The sequence below is a fragment of the Thermobia domestica genome, chromosome 3 (genome assembly GCF_964235325.1).
Source record: "Thermobia domestica chromosome 3, izTheDome1.hap1.1, whole genome shotgun sequence".
NCBI classification, from domain to species: Eukaryota; Metazoa; Arthropoda; class Insecta; order Zygentoma; family Lepismatidae; genus Thermobia; species Thermobia domestica.
Window position 1 is genome coordinate 284,526,271 of NC_137456.1, and position 23,299 is coordinate 284,549,569.

The 23,299-nt window shown below is 34.3% G+C and overlaps 2 protein-coding genes across 3 annotated transcripts in view; one reads left to right on the plus strand and one right to left on the minus strand.

Moving 5' to 3' along the window:
• Window positions 1–3,698, minus strand: part of LOC145681104 (uncharacterized) — a 29,419-nt gene extending 25,721 nt beyond the window's left edge. Inside the window, exon 1 of the mRNA XM_081752512.1 lies at window positions 3,550–3,698. The gene's annotated coding sequence lies outside the window, so the exon portion shown is untranslated. The remainder of the gene's footprint in view (window positions 1–3,549) is intronic.
• A 152-nt stretch (window positions 3,699–3,850) lies between these two features.
• Window positions 3,851–23,299, plus strand: part of LOC145681103 (putative phosphorylase b kinase regulatory subunit alpha) — a 147,011-nt gene continuing 127,562 nt past the window's right edge. For both annotated transcript variants that reach the window (XM_081752511.1, XM_081752510.1), the window contains exons 1-2: window positions 3,851–4,088; window positions 18,156–18,314. In XM_081752511.1, coding sequence (XP_081608637.1) covers window positions 3,999–4,088; window positions 18,156–18,314 — 249 coding nt within the window. In that variant the 5' untranslated portion in view covers window positions 3,851–3,998. The remainder of the gene's footprint in view (window positions 4,089–18,155; window positions 18,315–23,299) is intronic.

The window sequence follows — 23,299 nt, forward strand, 5'->3', positions numbered from 1 at the left end:
TACAGTTGAGGTTTACAGTACACCTTGTTCTCTAAGTGGAAAGATAACTGTGATTTTTTTTAGGTAGACTGAAATATTATTAATGACCTGCTTACTTTATTAGATATCGTCACAATACTTGTAGGATATATTATAGGGATACCAAAGCTTCTTTTAAGATAGTTTGTGTGTGTGTGTGCTAGCACTGTTGCCAGCTACAGAAAATTTTAATTTCCGATTTTAGGGGAAATTTTGGGAAAAATCTCTTTTTGTCTTTATTATTTCCCTCTTGTTGGCTACATTCGAACAAACGTACCACCGTCTGAAAGCCTCGTCCTTAGCCTACACAGCGCACCATAAAAAGTTTCGATAGAATAATTAGGGGAAGTACAGTTGAGGCTTATAATAAACCATGTTCTGTAAATGGTAAGAAAATTGCGCATTTCTGAGTTAGAATGAGATTCTTTTTAAAAATCATGCTTACTTTGTTAGATATCGTCATGATACTTGTAGGATATATTCTTATGGTACCAAAGTTTACTTTCATATAGTTTACGTCTGTTTTATGGCAGTATTTCCAGCCAAAACAATTAATTCCCGATTTTAATTGTAAAATTCGGCAAATTTCTTTTTCCCCTCTATTATTTCCCTCTTGCTCGCTACGTTGGAACAAATGTACCACTACCTGAAAGCCCTCTCTTTAGCCTACAGAACGCACCATAAAAGGTTTCAATAGGATAATTAGAGAAGCTGTAACCCCGGCATATCTGTTGATTTTTGCTTCTAAGGCGTAAAAAGTGTCAAAATTTCATGTGTATGGAAACAGAGAATTTTTTCTTTCTCTCTTTGAATGGAAACCAGCGACTTCAGGTTTTCACTGTATCTTGTCAACGCACCAAAGAAATTTTTTAGGTGACTTGGACCCATATGGCAACAGTGGTGCTAGATACAAAAAGTCTTGAAATTCGGTTAGGGATTTTTTTGGTAAATTTTCACCCCTACATTTCCCTCAGTAATTTCCCACCCGCTCGCAACACTGCAATGTAACGTACACCAAAAAACAGCCACATTTCTTCTCTAAAAAACAAGGTCTTAACCATATCAATAGGGTAAATGGTTTTTGAGCAATAAGTCACTAACTGACAAGGTAGGAAAACGCCAAAAATGACCTGGGCCCGAAAGGAAAAATCACACGATTTTGCTCGTATAGGTACAAGGAAACAAACGATTTGTAAGTTACGAGGGCTTCGACTCAAGTTCTATTGATTATTTCAATAATCTTCAACATAAATCAATAAATAATAGCTGCCAGAAAAAAAAAACAGAAATTTAAAAAAAAACATGAAAAAGAACGATGTTTTTTATTGAAAAAAAACTTCACAGAAAAAAACCGTTTTTTTACAACACTAAGTACGGCAATTTAGCTGTCCCAAGAAATGAACAGATTGTGTGAAAATACCATACGGAGCAAAGTGGTGTTACGGTAATAACCTCCATTAACAGAAACGAGATTCTGAACATAATTGTGATGAGACCATCTTCAAATGGCCCAACTAATGTATATATTCAAATAGATTACACTGTATATTTAAATTAACATTTCTACTTTGAAACTTGTATAATTACGTTTAAATTTCATTTATTGGTCTGTAATGCATGGAATATTTTCTTTCATTTTTGCTTATTATTATTATTATTATTTCGATTTTGTTAACCCCAAACAAATGAATTTAAGTAAACTTAAGTAAATCTCGTGATAATAAATAATGAGTTGCAAAGCATGTTAGGTTACATGATAAAATATTCTAATGTTTCAAGCGGAGGGTACGAAACCACATTGATTTCACTAACTGTGAACTCATTAAATAAATAGCCGAATAATATATGTAATACATCATAAAGCATGCTACATTTCTACCAGGTGAACAGAGAATTAACACTTAGTTTCGATATTCGAGTCCCGATATGAATATAAATAAGTAGTTTTATGCATTCCATTTTAAACTGGGGATCACGTACCAGTTCTATTGAATAAAAGTTACATTTCAAGCAAATTAAGCATGTTATGTAAAGTAGTCTTGCATGCATCATTTTAGGGGTCAAGTAGTTTGTAAGGTTGAACTAATTGAAGTTTTGTATTTATTTGTTGCATGTGTCTATTGCATTTTGAAGGGTACCTGGGAAAGCAGCCAGGATATTCATGCTGACGGTTGCAAGCCCGTAAAAATGTTGAGCAACAGTTACCCCAGGGAACTAGATAGCTTTTCTGAATTTAAAGTATATTTTGATGGATTAGTACATTAATTTACAACATATACAGAATTACAACTGAGCATTTCTACTCCACTGAGGAAAATTGTATGGAAGCCTTTTCCCAAACTCTCTCCAATTTTATTTTTTTAAAATTTCTTGTTGTAAGAAACTTCATTGATAGCACACGCAATTTAGATTTTGCAAATAGATTTTACTATTTTCAGTACATTAGGACTGAATTTACGGAAGTGCAACTCTGTGCACGTGCACCGGCGCCAGTTTTTTAAATGTTGTTTATTGGACAAAATAAAATGAAAGTTTTCTTTGTCCGGTTGTGACTTGCGATAGAGATAAAATTAGAAATAGAAAAGAAACGAATGACCCAAGAAGCACTTTTCCAATGGCTACTTTTCTTTCTGCTAAACGTATCTCCAAACCGGTAGATAGAAGATCGAAGAAATGACCGCACACCATTTCCACTCCCTCTTGCGGAGAGTGTGAACGAATGGCAATAAATAGTTCTGGTTTTCTTGTTTTTATTTTCTTACAAAGGAGATCGTTGAAAAAAAAAGTAAAAATTCTGAACCATCCTGTGACGAAGAATTAGACTAGTTGAACATGAGGAAGTTTATAAACACACGAACAACCTCACCCATGACCAGTTTCACCCCTATTGAAACACATGCCCTGTTGTAAAGTCTGGGAGAGGGAGGGGATAGAAACGGATGACAAGAAAGGTTCTTTTCTTTTTCTTGCAAAACATATTGGTGAAAAGAGGCGACATTCAGAGCCATCTATTGACGGAAAAATCGGAGAATTAAAAAACTATCTCTGGTAGACTGACTCTTAAGCCTTAAACAAATAAAAGAAAACAAAATCTTGAGAATGACATACACCAGGTCAAGAATGAGTGCAAGGATTTACTTATAATGCGTATATCACTGTGAATTTAAAATTGTTTTATAAGCTTAAAGTATAAATAATACGAGTTCTCATTTCGTTCACTTCGACTATATAAAACCATTATTAACGTTATGTACAGCTCCTTAGTACGGTTAAGAGTTACCATAGTTAGTTCAAGTCTACGTACTATGTAATGTTTTGTCTCTACATGACGAACTCAGAAGACAACTCTGATATATATTATCCCTATTCTTATGAAAGCGGAAAGTACTGCATTTTCTTTACATAAAATTATTTCTTATTGCTGACAGTTGCATTTTTATCTTTCAATGCATAGTGACCATGAAAATTCCTCTCTCCACAAAATTGAATTAATGGTTTTATGTACAATGATAGTTAGAAAAATAAACTTACGAATATCTAGGTATACCAGACTACAAAAGATACTATCAAAAATATGGAGAAATATTATTTTTATATATATCAATTTCACTTTCCTCTTCCTCAGCACAACACACACCACAACTTCACACTCCTTCTAGTTTCAAGCTTCATTTGTTTTCGGTTGAGTTTATCATTGCCAGATGTAAAATGTTTTGCAATGTAAAGAAAAAAAGTTCTTATTTATATATTATCAATTTCAAATTTAGCAATAATGACGCTATAACTAAATAGATGATTTATGCGCAAAAATTCAAAAGCAATAAATGTATATGTGTAAATTTTAATTTAACTTTCATGTGAGTTTCTTAATTCACTTGTTTCTTCGTTCTGGTGATTAACAGCTGATCAAGGACAAACAGAGGTAGAATCATAGAATGAGATGAAAACATGTGCAATTAGATTATTGGAAAATAACCTTCATGTACATGAAAATGAGGAGCAGAAGTAATTCTGGTGTGCGATTAGATTACTACCAGCGAATCGTCCATAAAGTTATTATATCACATCAGGTAATTATTGTTGTGCCGCTGAGTAGATTTAGTATTTTCAGGCTGAAAAACGTTAAATTTTTGCCATTTATGAGGGCTTTTTTTTTCTTTTTTTAAAGAATTCCTCGGTCCATATTCACTTTAACGTAACTTTAATATGTTGCATGTTACTTTAATATACTGTCTCCGGAAATATGCCGTAAAAACTACAGTGTAAAGATCACAAACCAATCTGTGCTAGGTGGCATCTAACCGAGTCAGGGCAGGGAGCCTAAGAGGCAGCGAGTGTGTCAGTGATGGTGGATATGCGCGTCAGTGATGGTGGATATGCGCATCAGTGATGGTGGATATGCGCGTAAACGAGGATGTCGCTAAATACACTAGGTTAGGTACCTTCCCTATCTACAACTGTGGGTCCTTGAGAAAGGTGCATTTTACTGTTGGCATTTGCCCGTGACGTTTTTTTTACACTATCAACACGATGTTCACGTTTGAACTATTCCTCCATTTCTTTTTTCACCAACATATAAAACTCACAATCGAAATGTCATTCATTACATGCAACTAGGCCGTATCATCTTTGAATTTTCTCGTAACACCATAATGTCGGCTTAAGTTTAGAGTTGACCCTCCAGTTTTAAACCTACAAAAAGCAATAAACATTAAAACTGTTAGGTTAGGTTACCCGGTAAGAAAGTTAGACTAGAACAGTGACTGGAACTGGTTCTCAAGCTTCAATTATCACTTAAATTCAGTAATCCGTGGTTCAAAAATTAATAGATCCTCTTCATTATTCTTATATAATTCTGTAAAACTGAGTGCGGATATATCACATTTAATGTACCGATTCGCTATCCTATACGACTACCACGCTGCTGAATTACCGAAACCTTCTGCGTCTTGCAAATATTACCTACTTCTACATATATTTTCTCGTATTTAACATAACTATACTGCCAAACTTACACACCTAAACATCACATAAGAACTCCAACTCATCTTTTCTTATGGGGGGCGCGGTGGCTCAGTGGTAGGGCGTTCACCTCCGGTGCTTGGAGTCCGTGGTTCGATTCCAGCTCGCGGAGTGTGGACTTTGTGGTGGACAGACATCGTGCTCAGGGTTCTCCCGTTTCCTCGCACTTTCTTCATTCCACCATTTTCACCTTTCATCACCACCGCCTCCTTTAGCCTAACCTGCATAAACGTGGGACGTAAAACTTAAAGATTTCATTTCATTTTCATCATTTCTTATCTCATTTCTTATGTACATTTTCCTTCATATATATATGTATAACGGAAAGGCAACTCTAAACTTAACCCATAATGCCTGACGTCTGTGTGCCTCTACCACTAAAAATAGCACCAACAACGGCTTTTGACACTTGAAAATACCATATTACACTTGTTACCATGAATTTCATAAAAAAAATAACCAATTCACCTTTCCTTTTCTGTAAATTTTTATAGTTTTCAAATTTCTGGACCTGCTCTCCGGCACTTAACCCATATATATGGTACTTTTAATAAAAAGAGTTATATTGTAATTAAATGTCAGGTAATTTCTGTGAGAATTGTTAAACGTGACCACGGAGAATTATTGGTCTTTGTGTCACAGAGTACGTTCAGAATTTGAAATCTTAAAAACTTTAAGATTTTATCATTGATCTGGAAATTCACTGACACTACCTTAGAAAGTATTTTTGACCATTCATTTTAAGAAGACCACTGTTTTGGGTGTAAATACTGCGTCCGAAATTACGCCATAAAAACAAGTGTAAAAACCAGAAAAACAAACAGCGCTAAGTGGCCACTGAAAAGCACGAATACTGTCTGAGTCAAGGCAGGAGCGCAGCAGGGAACCCAATCTGTAGCGAGAGAGCACGTCCAAAGAGAAGTGGCTCGTCAGCGGCTGTGAGTGACGTCGCTAAAGTGCTATGTTACGTGAATGTAGTTCCTTTCTTAACACGTTCATTGCAACTACTTAACTTTACGGTTTACAATATTCCGACTCCAGAAACTATGGATAGCTGGCTCGTTTGTAGTAGAGGACGTGAATAAGTACTAACTGATAATTAGTTATATGTGCTCACTTTTTTTTTTTTTTCACTTTCAACACAATGTTCACATTTGAATATTTAACTGTTCCTACATTTCTTTATATCCAATGCCTCCCTGAATTTGCTACACTGTATTCTCAGTTTCAGGAATCTGTATCTCTCACCAATATGCATTCTTACTAAACTCAAAATCGAAATGTAACGTTTGTCGCATGCAACTGCCATCTTGTTTGCAGGAAACGAATTTCCTCGTTGCATCCTAATGTCTGACTTCAGCATGCCTCCATTGAAAACAGTACCAACAACACGCTGCTCTTCACACTTCAAAATACCACATTAAACTTATTTAGTTAGCGTGAATCTCATATATAAAATAACCAATTCACCATATCTTTCCTCTGATTCTACGTGTTTTTCATATTTCTGGACTTATTTTTTTTCTCCGGCATTTAAGTCCAAACCACACGTGATGATTGGGTTGTACTTCCATAATCTCTTCACAACCTTGAATCTTAGTGTTGAATGAGTATCTAAAGCAAGATCATTCTCCTTAATTAATTTAAATAACTATACTTTATTCCACAAAACGAAAGTTCGCCTTAGATCGTATAGTATGAAATATCAGAATTTTTATAACACATTATTGTAAGCAGTGATAATATTCAATGAGGAAAAGCAAAAAGGCTACTACTCACCGCAAAAAATATATAGCAGAATTTTCTTCTACATGCAACAGGTTGCGCTTTCGGAAGTTGCTACTTCCTTCTTCGGCCTGTTAAAGACTCAAAAAGGATTTAAAAACATGAAGGAAGGGTAAAAAAATTGGTTAAAAGGTTAAGGTAAGTAAAAAAAAAAAAAAAAAAAAAAAAAAAAAAAAAAAAAAAAAAAACTTCTGTCAAACATTAAAACATGGGAATAGACAATTACTGACACCTATGACAGATGAATAGAAACATTAACATTTCAGAAGTTCCTCCGAAATCTATAGATAAATACATAAGCAATTTTAAGGCATTTTTCACAGACCCTTTACAAAGCAGTGGCGTCTATCGAGTGAAATGTCAGTGTGATAAAGTGTATATAGGTCAAACAAAAAGGAATACCTGTACTAGAATAACTGAACAAGTTCGTACCTCGAAATCTCGGAACCCGCAACAGTTATTCGGTTTATCAACGCATCTTAGAAATTATAACCATCATATCGTGGAAACATGTTTAACTGAAAAATCTAAAACAAACGGAACGAAAAATTAAAGAATCATGTTATATTCATAAAGAAAGGCACATACTTAATGTGGATAGGGAAGAAATAAATATCATTTGGAGCACCGGTAGTCTTTTCACTACACATTTTCACCATTTGGAAAGCAAGAACAGAAATCAGTGAACAGCAGTGTATAATGTCAGTGAGTGTCTATTCCTCTGTGATTAATGTTTGACAGATTATTATTATTATTTTCTTTTAACATATCTTAATCTTTTAACCAAATTTTTAACCCTTCCTTGATGATTTTAAATCCTTTTTGAGTCTTTAACAGGCCCAAGAAGGAAGTAGCAACTTTCGAAAGCGCTACCTGTTGCATGTAGAAGAAAATTCTGCTACATATTTTTTGCGGAGAGTAGTAGCCTTTTTGCTTTTTCTCATCAGAATGTTTATTGTTACCTCCTTAAAATCTTCATTTTGGGCTATTTATAAGCTCTGCAAACCACCAGTCATAGTAATACACACACAGGCCACAAACATTCCTCTTTGTAGGTTGTGAATCTGAATATTCTCCTGCCGCTTCTGAGATCTTTGCTGGACAAATAATATTTCTTCTTTCTTACTGTTTAAATTTCGTGCACTCTATATTCGTCCATCATAGTCCAGACATATGACCTCTGAATTCCTTTCATAGAGTAGTTGCATTGGACCATTTTTCTATTTTGCTTGCAGAATTGTTCAACTTCCTCTTTGGGTAATATGATTAGGGCTTTTGGTGTGTATGACGTCACCAGTCTTGTAAAATTCTCTGAATTGCAGCTGTTCTTGAACTGGAAAGTTTTTAAGCATTGTGCTACAGCAGGCCCTCTACACTATCGCAAGGCCTTTTTCCATTACCAGAAGTACTGTATATTCACTCTTCCCTTTTATATGCTAGGCCAAAAACACAGAATTATCTGGATAGTTTTAGAATGTTCTTAAAGATTCTGTTACATTCTGGAATAATATGGATGTTTCCGGATTGTTCCGGAAAATTCTGTTACATTTTGAAATTGTCTGGATGTTCCCAGAATATTCTAGAAGATTATGTACATTCTGGAATAATTTGGATTCTTCCAGAATGTTCTAGAAGGTTCTGTTACTTTCTGGAATAATCTGGATGATTCCACATTGTTCCAGAAAATCTTTAACGATTTGGAAGGTTCGATCTAAAGAAAATCCAGAAGAATAAAATCATTTCGTCAGTTTCAACTTTGTTTAATTTATATTTTTATTCCTTTACATTAAGCACATTAGTTCGAGATAGATTTTTTTAATTTTTTTTATTTTTTTTATTTTATTTTATTTATTATTATTATTATTATTATTATTATTATTATTATTATTATTATTATTATTATTATTATTAATTATTATTGCGAAACCATTATGAAAAATCCCAGAACCAAAGTTGCATGTCCTCCTTTTCAGGATACCCTAAGAAATACAACTCGTATACAATTCTCAGAATTTTTGGGATTTCTGAGACGAAAAAAAAAAATGCAATCAAGATATTAACCACGGAGGTACTCCCATGCGCAGAAAAAATTGCGCGTATACTGTAACTCACGATTTTTCGCAATTATTTCATTTTCCATATGTTTACGGGTAAAATTTAGTTATTAGTAAGTGGAGATAATAGAAAGCAATCCATCTAAGGAGATATTTCCAAAAAATATAATAAAATAATAAAAATATAAGCAAAAAAAAAAAAAAATACGTTCGGTTTTGTGTATACTGGCAATAATGTTTTCGAGGGAATTTTTGGAGTAGCACAGCACGATTGCAGAGGGAATAACAAGATTAGTAGGAGAAAAGCTGAATGAAGGAACAGGAAATTGGAGTAAAATATTGCATTTATTGGCTTAAATCTAGGGTGTAAATTGTCTGCCAAATATAAATTAGCTTCTGTAAGCAAGATGTTATAAGGAAATATATAAACAAAGAGAAAAACTGTTGTCTTAAGTTTGGAAGTGACATGCTCTATCGCCATGAGCATTTATTTCTTAAGAAAAAGATAGGCAACAAAAGAAAATCTGTGTGGTCAAGTGGGTAAAGTGACGGACTACTAATTCTTATACTGTTTTGACACCAGATCGAATCCCATCCGGTCCTGTTCAATTTTTTTTCTTTACAAAACATTGTAGAAAGTGTATAATTTTTATGTTAATAAAACTGAAACAATACAATTAGGAAATAACTGAAATAATACGCCATGGTCTTGACCTTCGTTTATTTCACATTATTATCCGACATATCATAGCAGGTAAAAAGCAGCATCAATCGGCAAGAAGAACTGCAAGTTGTGGTCTTAGTCTGTTTTTGATGCTCCGGACTCGATCGCCTAGCATGCTCGTCTTACCTTGACTCATACGTCTATCATTCAGTGCAGGCACATATCCAGCTTTTCTTTTCGGAGGGGGCCCAACACGAATCCTCGTAAGCACGTAATTCTAATGTTTCAAATATATCAATAATAATAATAATAATAATAATAATAATGTAACAGTTTTGTATTTCTCTTAAACGTTTCTTACTTGTCATTTATGAACCGGTCAAACTTAATTCTAACTCACATGAAATCAAAAAATATTTTCTAGAGACATGTAAGGAAAACTGTCTGCTACGTATATCACATAACAAAAATAGCAAATGGCAATGAGTGTATCGTTCTAATACAGTAATGTTATAAACAGACCGGAAACGAAATTGTAATCCCATTTAAAGGTGTTCTTTAATTCCACCTGGTATCAATGGCATTACGGTATATTCTTACAAGTAACACTTCCCAAGTGTAACACTCCGATTTTGATAAAATTTGACAGGCAGATACTACACATAAAATAAACGAATACATGTTTTTTTTATTATTTTCTGCGGTAAAACTGTTTTACGGGGGCAAAAGCACTCATCCAAAATTTTGAAAGTTGACGCCCGAAAGACAAAAACAAGTGGACCAAAGTGTACGAAATTGTGCACAGATATGGCAGACGTAAAATGAAGGAATACGTGTTTTGTATTTTCCTGGAAAAAACGGTTAGGTGGGACGCAGACCCCTCCAAACCTTTGATCATGAAATATCAAAAGTGCTAGTAACAATATGTCTGATGTGTGTAAAGGACGAAGAATTCCGATGACACTTTGTGTATGGACGATACGCAAAAACTAAACGAATGCCTGTTTTAGGGTACAAAATCCCCCATCCAAAATGAAGAAAGTTGACGCCCGAAAGGCAAGAAGAAGTGAACCGAAATGAATGAAATTGTGCACAGATATTGTAGACGAAAAATGAGGGAATATGGGTTCCGTATTTTTCTGAAAAAAAGAAAAACGTTTCGGTGGGACACAGACCCCTCCAAAACTTTGATCGTGAAATATCAAAAGTGCTAATAACAGTATGTCAGAAGTGCTTAAAGGACATGAAGAATTGGAACGACACATTGTGTAGGGACAATACGCAAAAAAAAAAAAAAAAAAAAAAAAAAAAGTTTATTTTCTGCGAAAAATTGGTTTTAGGGGGCAGAATTCCCCACCCAAAATTTTGAAATCGTGCACAGATATTCTAGAAGTAAATTGAGGTAATTGTGTTTCGTATTTTCCTGGAAAAAAGCGATTGAGTGGGACACGGACCTTCTAAGCTGTTGATTAGGAAATATCAAAAATGTAAATAAGTATGTATACGTCAGAAGTTCCTAAAGAGTATGGAGAATTGCAACGAAACTTCGTATAGGGACAATTTGCAAAACAATAAATGAAATGCATTTTAATTTGTATGAAAAAACAGTGTTGGGGCCTAGAGCCCCTCCAAAAAAAAAGTTAATATTACCGTAAAAGTGCAGGAAGGAGTGGACCGAAGCAAATGAAATTGTGTATAGATATTGTATAGACTGTATGTAAAATAAGGACTTTCGTGTTTTAAAGATGTCCCTATCAATTTTGGCACATCAACAGCAAACAGGAAATTAATCGGCACGTGTTTTTGTTTATGCGGAAAAACATTGTAAGGGTTAAAGTTGCCTCGTGAAATACTACAAAATACGCTATACTGTTTGTGCTTGTTGTTGATCTGCCAAATTTGAAGAAATCTGATGGAGACACTTGTGAAACACGAGAGGCTTTATTTTTCATATCCAATATTTACAGACAATTTCATTCGCTTCGGTCCAATCCTTCCGACACTCAACGCCTCGGTCCACTCAAAAGGTTTTTTTTCTCTTTTCAGGAAAATACGAAGCACGTATTTCCTCATCTTACCTCTACAACATTTGTGAACAGTTTCATTCAGTTCGATACATTTTTTCTTGCCTTTCTTGCGTCAAATTTCAAAATTCATGGGGGGGGGGGGGACCTTTTGTCCTCTAAAACCGTTTTTTCGCAGGAAATAAAAAAGCCGAATTTGTTTATTTTTTGCTTATTGTCCTAACACAAAGTTTTGTTCCAATTCTTCATGTAAATTTAGGCACTTCTGACATACTGTTATTAGCACTTTTGATATTTCATGATCAAAGCTTTGGAGGGATATGTACCCCACCTAACCGTTTTTTCCAGGAAAATACAAAACACGTATTCCCTAATTTTATGTCCGCAATATCTGTTCACAATTTCGTTCACTTTGGTCCACTTGTTTTTGCCATTCGAGCGTCAACTTTCAAATTTTGGGTGAGGGCTTTTGCCCCCTAAAACCGTTTTTCAGCAAAAAATAAAATAAAATGAAATAAAAATAAAAAAGCGCTTATTTGTTTATTTTATGTATAGTATCTACCTGCCAAATTTTATCAAAATCGGAGTGTTACACTTGGGAAGTGTTACTTGTTAGAATTATAACAACAACGCATTGTCCACAGTTTGGACACTGACTCAAAGTAATCTGACATAAAAAAAACCTCAAAAGGGAAAAAGTAGGTTTATTAAAAAAGTGCTTGAGGTTTGGTAAGGGACAGCTTCCAGGACCTCACGCTGGATACGTCACTGAGTCAATGCATTATATTTGTTTCTTGCAAAGATGATAATTAGATGCGTAATGTGTAAAATTATATCATAGTTTGTCTTTTTATAGGTCTTTCCTTAACACATCCATATTATCCGGCGTTCTGCCTGCCTGTTTTATGTCGGATAAGCGAAACTCTACTGTATTTTCAGATAGCATATACACAGGAGCTAGAGGTCTGCACGGGCCGGAATTTTTAGAACGGACCCGGCCCGTCCCCTTTAATTTATAATCTATAGGCATTAGCGGATTAAGGGCGGAGCCAATGGAGCCCAGGGCCTCTTTAAAATCCCTCTGTTTAATACTTACGCTCGCGGTATCGCTAGATTTAAGTCTTTGCATCAGCAGCATTTAACTGTTAATAATGAATGCAATTATTTAATTGTTAATAATGAATTTAACTAAACTAATTATTGTAAACTTGGAACACATTCAAATATTACAGCATAGTTCTCGGTAGTTCCATAAGTAATTTCAGAGACCACGGTGTTTCAGTGGTAGAGCGTTCACCTTTGGTGCATGGAGTCCTTGGTTCGATCTATGCTCGCGCCAAGTGAACCTTGTGCTGGACAAACACTGTGTGCGTGGATTTTCTCGAGGTTCTCCCGTTTTATCCCACTTTTTTCATTCCACCATTTCATTCATTTCTTATCATCACTGTCTCCTTTAGCCTATCCGGCATAATCGTGGGACGTAAAACCTAAAAGTTTCATTTCAAATCATTTCAATCAAAAAACAGTTGCAGGAAGTATCTAATTTCGAATAAAACAAACTACTATATACAATTCTGAGTATATTATTCTTTTATGAAATTCTCGCGAACCTTATTTCTAAATTGAAGGGTAAGAAGACTAAATTCATTCTCTTATTATTATAGATCCATTTCAATTGAAGCAGTTGGAATAGTTGAAAAAAAAAAAAAAAAAACATACCCTATATTCCAGTGTGCCACAATCGGTATAACGCGCCACACTGGTGTGTCCAGCAAAGTGAACAGTGTGACGCAAACTTTTTCCTATTATTTGCAAGAATATTTGTCGAGTTCCTGTTATTTATTATTATTATTATTATTATTATTATTATTATTATTATTAACGATTTTTCCATGGATCAGCTGTCTGTATACGGTTAAGCAACCACAAGTATCACATTGAAGGAATGAGTGTAATTATTTACTTTAATAGTAATACAAAAGTCTAGTTGCTTGTATATTTTACCGGTAATAACTGCATCCGTCTAGAAAGCTAGGACTAACAACAAAGGGATACCAAGTTGTGACCACACACCGCCCCAAATCGTGGGTGCCACAAGTTCTCTTCTACGCCTTAGAACAATAAGGGCTGTAGCGTTCAGGGAGAGAGAGAAACTACCTAATTCCATTGCAGTTATATGCTTATTAAATGTTAACTTACATTTATCAATTATGTAAGTGATCGTATCGTTTTCTGTTTATTATTATTATTATTAATATTAATAATAATAATAATAATAATTCTTATTATTATACATTTCTTAATACGTTGATTGCCATGTGTATGGAATTCCATACACACGGCTGTCCTGTACAGTAGAGCGTGATTATTTTCCATACGCAAACAATGTAGATATTCCAAGTTTGTTGTGTTCGTTCTATAGGTGTGTATGTAATTAGATACATATGGCGTAGAAATCAAAATTTAATGTCCATGCCACGTATATGCAAAACCATAGACAAAGACATTTATGAACAAAGACATTGAGTTTGAGTTTAACGTCTCGTTCAGCAACGAAGCTATATGAGACGTCGGCCTGCTGATTAACGTGGACTCCGAACCACGTGAGCTCTCGCCGGGAATCGAAGCCGGGTCTTCCACGCCAAAGGCGCGTATGCTAACCACTAAGGAGCTTATGAACAGAGACATTTATGAGCTAAAACAAAGGCGAAAACAAAGATGTGTGATGTGATTTTGAATTTATCGTTCCTTTCAGCAGCGAGGCTATATGAAACGTGGACCTACTGATTAACGTGAAATCCGAACCACATGAGCTCCCGCCGGACGAAAACAAAGACCTTTGGAATTGACAATTGTTTGGACATTCCAGTCGAACCTACGTAATATTAACAACGTTTCTACGATAATTTCGTAACATTGTATTATTTCTTTTGTTGATTAGCTTGGTTAGGCTTATTTAAACACTTTCTTCTTTGCACCGACGTGTCACATCTCTTGGATGAAGATACACTAGCTCTCACTGGAAATCTAATCCAGAACCAATGCACTTGAACCATTTGACCACAACAAGGCACATTTAAAAAGAAGTTTCGATTTTGTTCGGAAAATTGTGATTAGGTGTAACATTTAAAAATATATTTAAGAAAGGGTACGGAGTAAACGCACTGTACTTTCTCGCTCGAATTTTTTACACTGACTTCTGTTAGGCTGCAACTGTTATTGAAACTTTTATTTGGGAAATTGCGAATAAAATAATGTTTTGGAAAACTTTGCTAGAAGAAACTTCAGGCCCAAAAGTAAAGTACCCATTGGTCATATTTCCGTTAGAAATAACTTGATCCATATATTAGAATTATAAAGGATATAATTGTATGTGAACTATAAGCAAAAGCGTCTGAGTAATTTCTGAGAAAATTATGCAAAAAGTCACCCCCAAGAATAAATTATCCCTTGTGGATCTTTTCAGTACAAACGAGCTCTGCTATATTGTTAGTGTTTTCATAAAACATTTATTTATGAAATACGAACACAATCGCCTGAGTCGTTCTTGAGAAAATCGCAGGGTAAAACTTACTGTCAAAAGTAATATACCATTTCTAGATTTTCCGGATGAGGGAATTATACCATATAGCTAGGTTATTTATGTAACACGTATTTATAAAATATGAACAACAAACATATCCTGAGTTGTTTTTAGGAGGGTCATCGGGAAAAGCTTACCCCCAAAGGTAAACTCTTCTATCTGTAATTTTGACAGTATATCGAGTAATTTTTAAGCAAATCGTCGGGAAAAATTTCACTGTCAAAGTTAACTATTTCTTTTGGATTTTTCTTTTCGGAACAAGCGAGTTATACCATATTGTAAGATTATTACAGAAAATATTTTTACTGAAATTAGAACAAATCTGTCTCAGTTATTACTAAGACAATTGTCCAAAAAAAATCAACCCTTGAGAAAACCACTTCTTCTGTATGTTATCGGAATAGACTATTTATGCTCTATGTTAGTTTATTAATGAAATATTTCTTTACAAAATATGAACAAAATTGCCTGAGGCGTTAATGGGAAAACCATCTGGGGAAAGCTCACCCTAAGATTAAGCTACTCCTTCGAACGAGTTGTCATATTGTTAGGTAATTAATGATACGTTTATTTATGAAATGTGGTTGAGAAAATTGTGCAAAAAGAACGCATACCATACAGTAAATTACACCATATATATTTTTTCAGAAAAATTATTCATATGTGGTGGAGATTTGTTAATAACATATATATTTATCAAAAGTAAATAAAATCGTCACATCTTTTTTTTTTTATTTGAGAAAATTGAATTATTTTAAATTTTAATCCTTCAGTAAGTGACCATTGCTTTTAGGTGTCGAAGGACATAAAATTCGAAAGATAATATGTAATTAAAACGTTATGTCTAGAATTCGGTGCAGATACGTTGAACAGTATGGCCTCTATTTGAGTGCGTGTAAAAGCGTGACGAACCGAGAGAGAAATAGATGGACAGACATCGAAAAATCATTTTTTTTCGATATGTAGGAGCCATGTAACTTGAATTTATTGAAATCTGGTATTCGGTTTTCATAACTATCACCACACTTTCTTCTTTCGTCGCTCGAATGTGAAAACGAATAGGCCTACACCGACACGTAATGTGATAATTTGTAATCCCAAAAATTTAATTTGTTATGTTTAATGTGTGGTTACTCTAGGAAAAAAAGCTTATGCATGTTACATCATTTTATTATCAGTTTTTCACGCTACTGTATAGTTCGGTACGATTATAGTTAATATTCATGGCATCTTTTGGAAGCTTTCGCGTTCCTCACAAAGAGAGCTGTAAAATTTAGTTTTGTTTAAAGAAAGCACTCTTGATTTTTTTTTCACACAGACTTGCATTTGTTGCACTTGTGGATATGAAACAAAAGGAGAGAGAGAGAGAGAGTCAAAGAAACACACACACAGAAACACTAGCACATTTTTTTTTCTTCATGATAACGAGCTATCGCTGTGACTGTGTTCCTTACGCTGTGTGTAAAGCTGCAGGTTGCTCTTCTTTTGTTTTTTCCAGTTCCTGACTCTCAGACACTCGCAGTGAGTTGAAGCTGTGTAAAAACGGAGAGGGAACGGTTAAGCATACCATACCATAAACTAAAAACAATCGCTATTAGTAATAAATAGTAAGCTAATTCTGGATAAATACGTCATCAGAAAAACAAAAAGTTATTTCATTATTATATTATTTCGTTTCTTATTAACATAAAAATTATACACTTTCTACAATGTTTTGTAAAGAAAAAAATTGAACAGGACCGGATGGGATTCGATCTGGTGTCAAAACAATATAAGAATTAGTAGTCCGTCACTTTACCCACTTGACCACACAGATTTTCTTTTGTTGCCTATCTTTTTCTTAAGAAATAAATGCTCATGGCTATAGAGCATGTCACTTCCAAACTTAAGACAACAGTTTTTCTCTTTGTTTATATATTTCCTTATAACATCTTGCTTACAGAAGCTAATTTATATTTGGCAGACAATTTACACCCTAGATTTAAGCCAATAAATGCAATATTTTACTCCAATTTCCTGTTCCTTCATTCAGCTTTTCTCCTACTAATCTTGTTATTCCCTCTGCAATCGTGCTGTGCTACTCCAAAAATTCCCTCGAAAACATTATTGCCAGTATACGCAAAACCGAACATAATTTTGTTTTTTGCTTATATTTTTATTATTTTATTATATTTTTTGGAAATATCTCCTTAGATGGATTGCTTTCTATTATCTCCACTTACTAATAACTGAATTTTACCAATAAACATATGGAAAATGAAATAATTGCGAAAAATTGTGAGTTACAGTATACGCGCAATATTTTTTGCGCATGGGAGTACATTCTTTTCATCGAATCTGTTCAACTCAAAAGTGGAAGTTCTTTTCCGAGAACGTGGTAATATATGGTACTGATCAACAAGAAAGAAAGAAAAAAAAAATGTCGGTGACATTTTTTTAAAAGAAAATCAATAAAAGTTTAAAGGGCTACCGCACGAAAATTTAGACACATATTTCTTAACGGAGGATATTTGAATTTGGAAATTATTATCTTTCAAACAAAATAGAAAGCAATAAAATATGTTGATCTATTCCAGATATAGAACATTTCAATATTTTGCCGAGAATCGCACGGGCGGGCTCCATTTTTGCGGCCTGTATCTCGAGGCAAGTTATTTCTGTATCTCGAGTTTTTTTTTTTTTTTTTTTTTTTTTTAGGGGGCGGGACGCAAAATAAGGGTTCCTTACTTAGTCCTGAATTCTGAATTTTTTAAAACATCTGAGACTATCAAGGTAACTTCTTGCCTGAATTGATATGAACTATACCTACTAGTACTACTAGCAGCAAACCTGTGGATACTAACAATACTGATAGATTTCAATTCACATGTCGGGACTTTATATTTGCGGCGGTAAAATTCGAGTCTCTTAAGCCACAGGGCTAGTTTACAAACTAAATATGAGCACCTGTTGATACTGTTTTTTGTGTGTATTTACTACTACGAATATTTCATTTTATTTTTCAGAATCCTGTCACAGGATTATTTCCAGCAAGCAACATCAATAACCATGCTTGGATCAGAGACAATGTGTACTGCATTTTGGCAGTTTGGGGACTTTCCATGGCGTACAAGAAGAATGCTGATATGGACGAAGACCGTGCCAAAACTTACGAACTGGAGCAGGTAAAATAAATACCTGTCATAATTAAATAAATTACGTGGTCCTTTTTATCTTTCGTATATTTCGCTCACTCTTGCTTCTGTGATCATCTTCAGAGGAGCAAATTTCTTGAGATTACATTGTTAACTTCTTTCTCTCCTCTACATATTATTTTTGTTTTGTGTGAAAGTCAGGGTTGGCAAAAACCATGGTTTTTATTTAAAAAAAACAAACGTTTTTTTTGGTTTAAACCAGGTTTTTATGGTTTAAATAATTTGCTCTATATATTCATATCATATATGGACAAAAATAAGTTTGTTTCGCCTTGATGTTATTATGTAACAACCGGGTTATGCTGGAAGGGGCCACATAAGCTTAAAGCGGAATAAAAACCGCTTCTCGAGTTACATCCGAGAGAAATTGTCCTCCATTTGAACTGGGAACCAGGACTAATTGGCCACAAATGCGATACGTCTGCCGACTCACTCACGAAGGAATCCTGATAAAAAGATACGTTGTACTAATCTTTACATGCTTCTTAATATAACTGTCAAGAGTCATTTCAGAAGGACAAAAAGATAAACAGTTGCACAAGTGAAACCATTACATAGAATAACATATGAACAATTTCAAAGTACTACGGAGTACAGAAGAACTAATTTAGTTCAAGTTAGTTAACAACGACTTTTATTGGTCCAAATTAAAGAAATACAACGACTTAATCGGCATATCAATAAGAAAAGTGAATAAAGATACGAATTATTTGAGTCCACTTTGGCTCAGACTCATTTATACATAAATAGATACCAAAGATACTTATTTCACTAAATGCCTCTCGTGGGGTCTGTATGACCCCCCCCCCCCCACACACAAAAAGTACGGCATTTTCGATGTATTTTATCAATAGTAAACATTGAAATGCAACAATATTTAGAATTTTTCTTCGATTGCAATTACATAACAATAATAACAACTACAAAAAATCACAAAATAAACATTTATAAACTTATAAAAAAAAGTTGTTTTTGTAGTATAATCTTTTTGAGTAATGAATGGGGAATTTAGGTCTGAATATAATACGAATAATATACGGGAGTGAAACGTGATAACCCACAAATGTGGGTTCATCAAGATTTTACAAACACTTACACTTTTACGAACATTTTTTTGTTTTTTGGTTTAAACCAGTTGGTTTTTTTGAAAAAAACAGCTGGTTTAAACCAGCCAACCGTGGTGAAAGTAAAAATGAATGTTCCTTTTCAACCCTAAAGTTTCAGCGAATGAAATTTAATTTGTAACACCATTGTAAAATCTAATACTCATACACACTACTGACTGTCTTCGAACCTGTGCTTCTATTTTGATTTCTGTTATTACAGTATTGATAACTATTAAAATTTTTTGATAGGTAAAGCTTATTAGACACGAATGTGAATTTAAATTCTCTCCGAAACATAGTTTACTATTTTGCAGTTCGGTCATAAGTTAAGTTTTGGTTCCTTGATTCTGAAGTAATAAGATTTGTAGATAAGCGTTTAACTCTTCAACGTACGTGAATGGTGCCTGATCAGATCTTGATAGTGTGGGCGTAATTGATGGAAGGTTAACCAGTGAAAGATTGTCTCAAAGAAGAGTGGCTTTTGTAGTACTAAATGAGTCGTGTGAATTCCTCTTACTCTTTCATCCTTTATTTGTGTTTGTAGCAAGATTGGCAACAACCATGTTTTTCTTTCTTTTGATTTGTATATATATATATATATATATATATATATATATATATATATATATATATATATATATGTGTATGTATATGTATAATTAAGCAGGGTGTCTACTGATAATGCAAATACATGAAATATACTGGAAAAATTATGAAATATACAAATATTATCATTCTTTATAATCTACCCTGTATTTGTGTAGGGTAATAACAATCTTGCATTGTAACTGGAATAGAATAATATACAATTATTTAAACAAGTTATAATATAACTTAATAATACATTTAGATAATACAAATAATGCTCTTGGCTCACTGTATCTGGCCTCGAAGCAAGGTGTCTACGAGCCATGAAAGTCATAACTTGGGGTTGTCAGTCAAAGGATCATGAAAGTAGTGAAATTAAGTTTCAGGTGATGAAAAAGTGATTTTATAGAACAACAATACGTATGCAATACAGTACAGTACGGTACTAAAATAATAAACTGTGATTTTACTCAACGATCTAACGTTGAAACGTGACACCATCTCTCTTGTGGTTGTAGATCGTCACTAACTCCCACGTCTCTACTAATACTGTTTTCAGCTTCCGTTCTTCTTTTCTTTTCAGTACCTCATGCATAATAACAATGGATGCATTATATTATATGCAATACTTCAAGTACAGTATCCGGGGAGCTGTAAACTAGTCAGTAAAGTCGGTAAAAGTATGCCTAATGATGGGAAACTAACAGCACTATTCTTTTTTAATTTTATTTTATTTTATTTTATTTATTTATTTTTGCAGGCCGCATTAGTTATTGATTTTTGAAGAAATGATTTTTTTTAAATCTACGAAGTGTTGATTTTTTTTTTTTTTTTTTTTGTCGTACACAATGCAGTACACATTTTTGTGTACATACTTCTTTGTTTTTATATTGTACATTAAAAAGGAAGCAATGGAATGAGACTGAGCATTGATGACTTTCTCTGGGCTTCGGTGATAGCACAGCATTACCTATTTATCGCGTTCCTTTGTCATTTAAGGATCGAATTTCAATTTTCATAGCTGGTTAATGGAGAGAAGGTGGCCGATTTTAAAATCAGTTAATTATTTGATTTGTTATTATAGTCTTTATATTATATCCGAGCCTACCACATATTTTAAATGAGGATTGATGTCAGTAATAGCAGGTATTTAGTCAGTATTTCAACATTTTTTTCAGTAAATTTTACCCTACAACTAGTTTGTAGCTCTGAGTATATTTTATATATAATATACTGTATCCATTGTTATTTATTTCCTTACTTACATTATTGTTGCACTTATCTTCTCAGAGACAATGAGTAAAATAAGAGGAAAGACTTCTTTCAAAGATGAGTGGTTCCTGTTCCTGTGAATGCTGCTCCATCAACTGCAAATTCTGGTCCAGTGAAAGCTGACCTTTTTGAAGTGCGAACTTCAATTGTTAATAACGAACATACTTGTGTTATTGATAACAGGACATCCAATACTTGTGTTATTCCTAGAAGTACTCGTAACAATTTTATCATCAAGGATGTAGTTATTACTGCAGAAATATTGTAAGCTATTAATCAAGTTATGACCCATTCTTTTGTTAAAAGTGCTGGCATTTGTAGTGACCTTTTTAAAGTGATGGTTCCGAAATTGCGAAGAAGTTCAAGATGCACAAGGATAAACTTGGATACCTAGTTACACATGGACTGGGTTCATGGGCTCCCGAAGAAAATTTTCTAGAGGGGGAGCTTAAATCCCTGGTTGCTATATTACGTTTGGTATTTTTTATTTGTATGAAGAAAACTTTAAGAAATATTATACATTTTCGTAAGCCGGGGGAGATCGGGCCTCACCCTGCCCTCCCTTTCAGGTGGCTCCGTACTTTGACAAACGTGGTTAAAGAGTGGCTTTTCTTCTATATTTCTTTTGATGAAAGTTTAAATTCTGTCGCTCAGATGGGTCAAATGGATATAGTTATTAGATTTTGGGACGGAAACTTACTTCAAACAAGATATCTTACGTCCGTATTATTAGGTCGTGTTATTGCTGAGGACCTTCTGATGACATTTTGCAAAACTTGAGAGACACTGGCTTGGCTGCGAAAAAGATGCAAGTATCAATGGACGGGCCGAATGTAAACCTGAAGTTTTCAAACGACCTAAAGAAGTACTTGGATGATTCACCTTCAAATCCGAAGCTGTTGGACTTTGCTACGTGCTTCTTGCATACTATTCATGGTGCATATAAAACGGTGCACAACTCCGAATGGAACATTCACAGAGTTTTGCACTCTCTGTATTACTTCAAGAACTACAAAAATAGACTCGCAGATTAGAAACGCATAACAGGGTCACATATCGTTCCTCTGAAGTTTTGCCCTATCAAATGAGTCGAAAACTCAAAAGTTATTGAAAGAGCTGTGGAAATGCTGCCACATATTAAGAACTATGTTGATGCTTTGTAATTATAAAACGTTTTGCAAGAAAAGACCTGCTCCCAGTTAGCATTCATGCGATTCTCTTTCTCTTGAACTAGAACAGTATCTCTCCAAATATCAAAGTAATGGTCCTCTTTGCCTTTTATGTTCATTGATCTGAGTACTATGCTTCTACACCCGTTGGGAAAAATTATAAAGAGTCAGGTTTTGAAGTCGACAAATACTAGTAAGAAACTTCTCTCAATTGATTTGAAGAAGACAGAAAACCTGAAGGCCTTCCGTGTTGTTGACATTGGATTTGCAGCCCCAACAGCTTTAAAAGGTAAGGCAATAAAAGATGGGAAAGTTCTTCAGTTCTATGGAGAGCATAGAATTCCTTGATGATATACGCATAAGTATTTTGTCGAAAGCCCTCTTGCTTTCAAGTTTGTTAGAGGTGCCAGCTGCTTCAATCCTAGAATTATGACCAATTCGTCTATTAAGACCTTCAGGGTAACAGCTATATTAGAAGTTATTGTTGAGAGAAATCAATTATCGAGTGTGGAAGCTGATATTGGAAAACTAGACTACTAAGATTCTCATCTTAGGAAGAAGTAAACAACTTTCATCCTAAAACTGATTGATTGGACCATTTTCTAAGCACTGCCTATTTTCAACATAATGTTTCCAAAGAACTGATTCACTTCACACAAAAAGTGCTGGCACCGCTACTATTAAAAGAAGTTTTCTCATAAATAAAGAATGCATAGTAGAGAATCTTTATGAAAATAGCTTGATTGCACAGCTTGTGGTATATGATGCAGGATCGGCAGCTGCTGGGATATTAGCTATTAGGTTTCGAAGATGATGATTC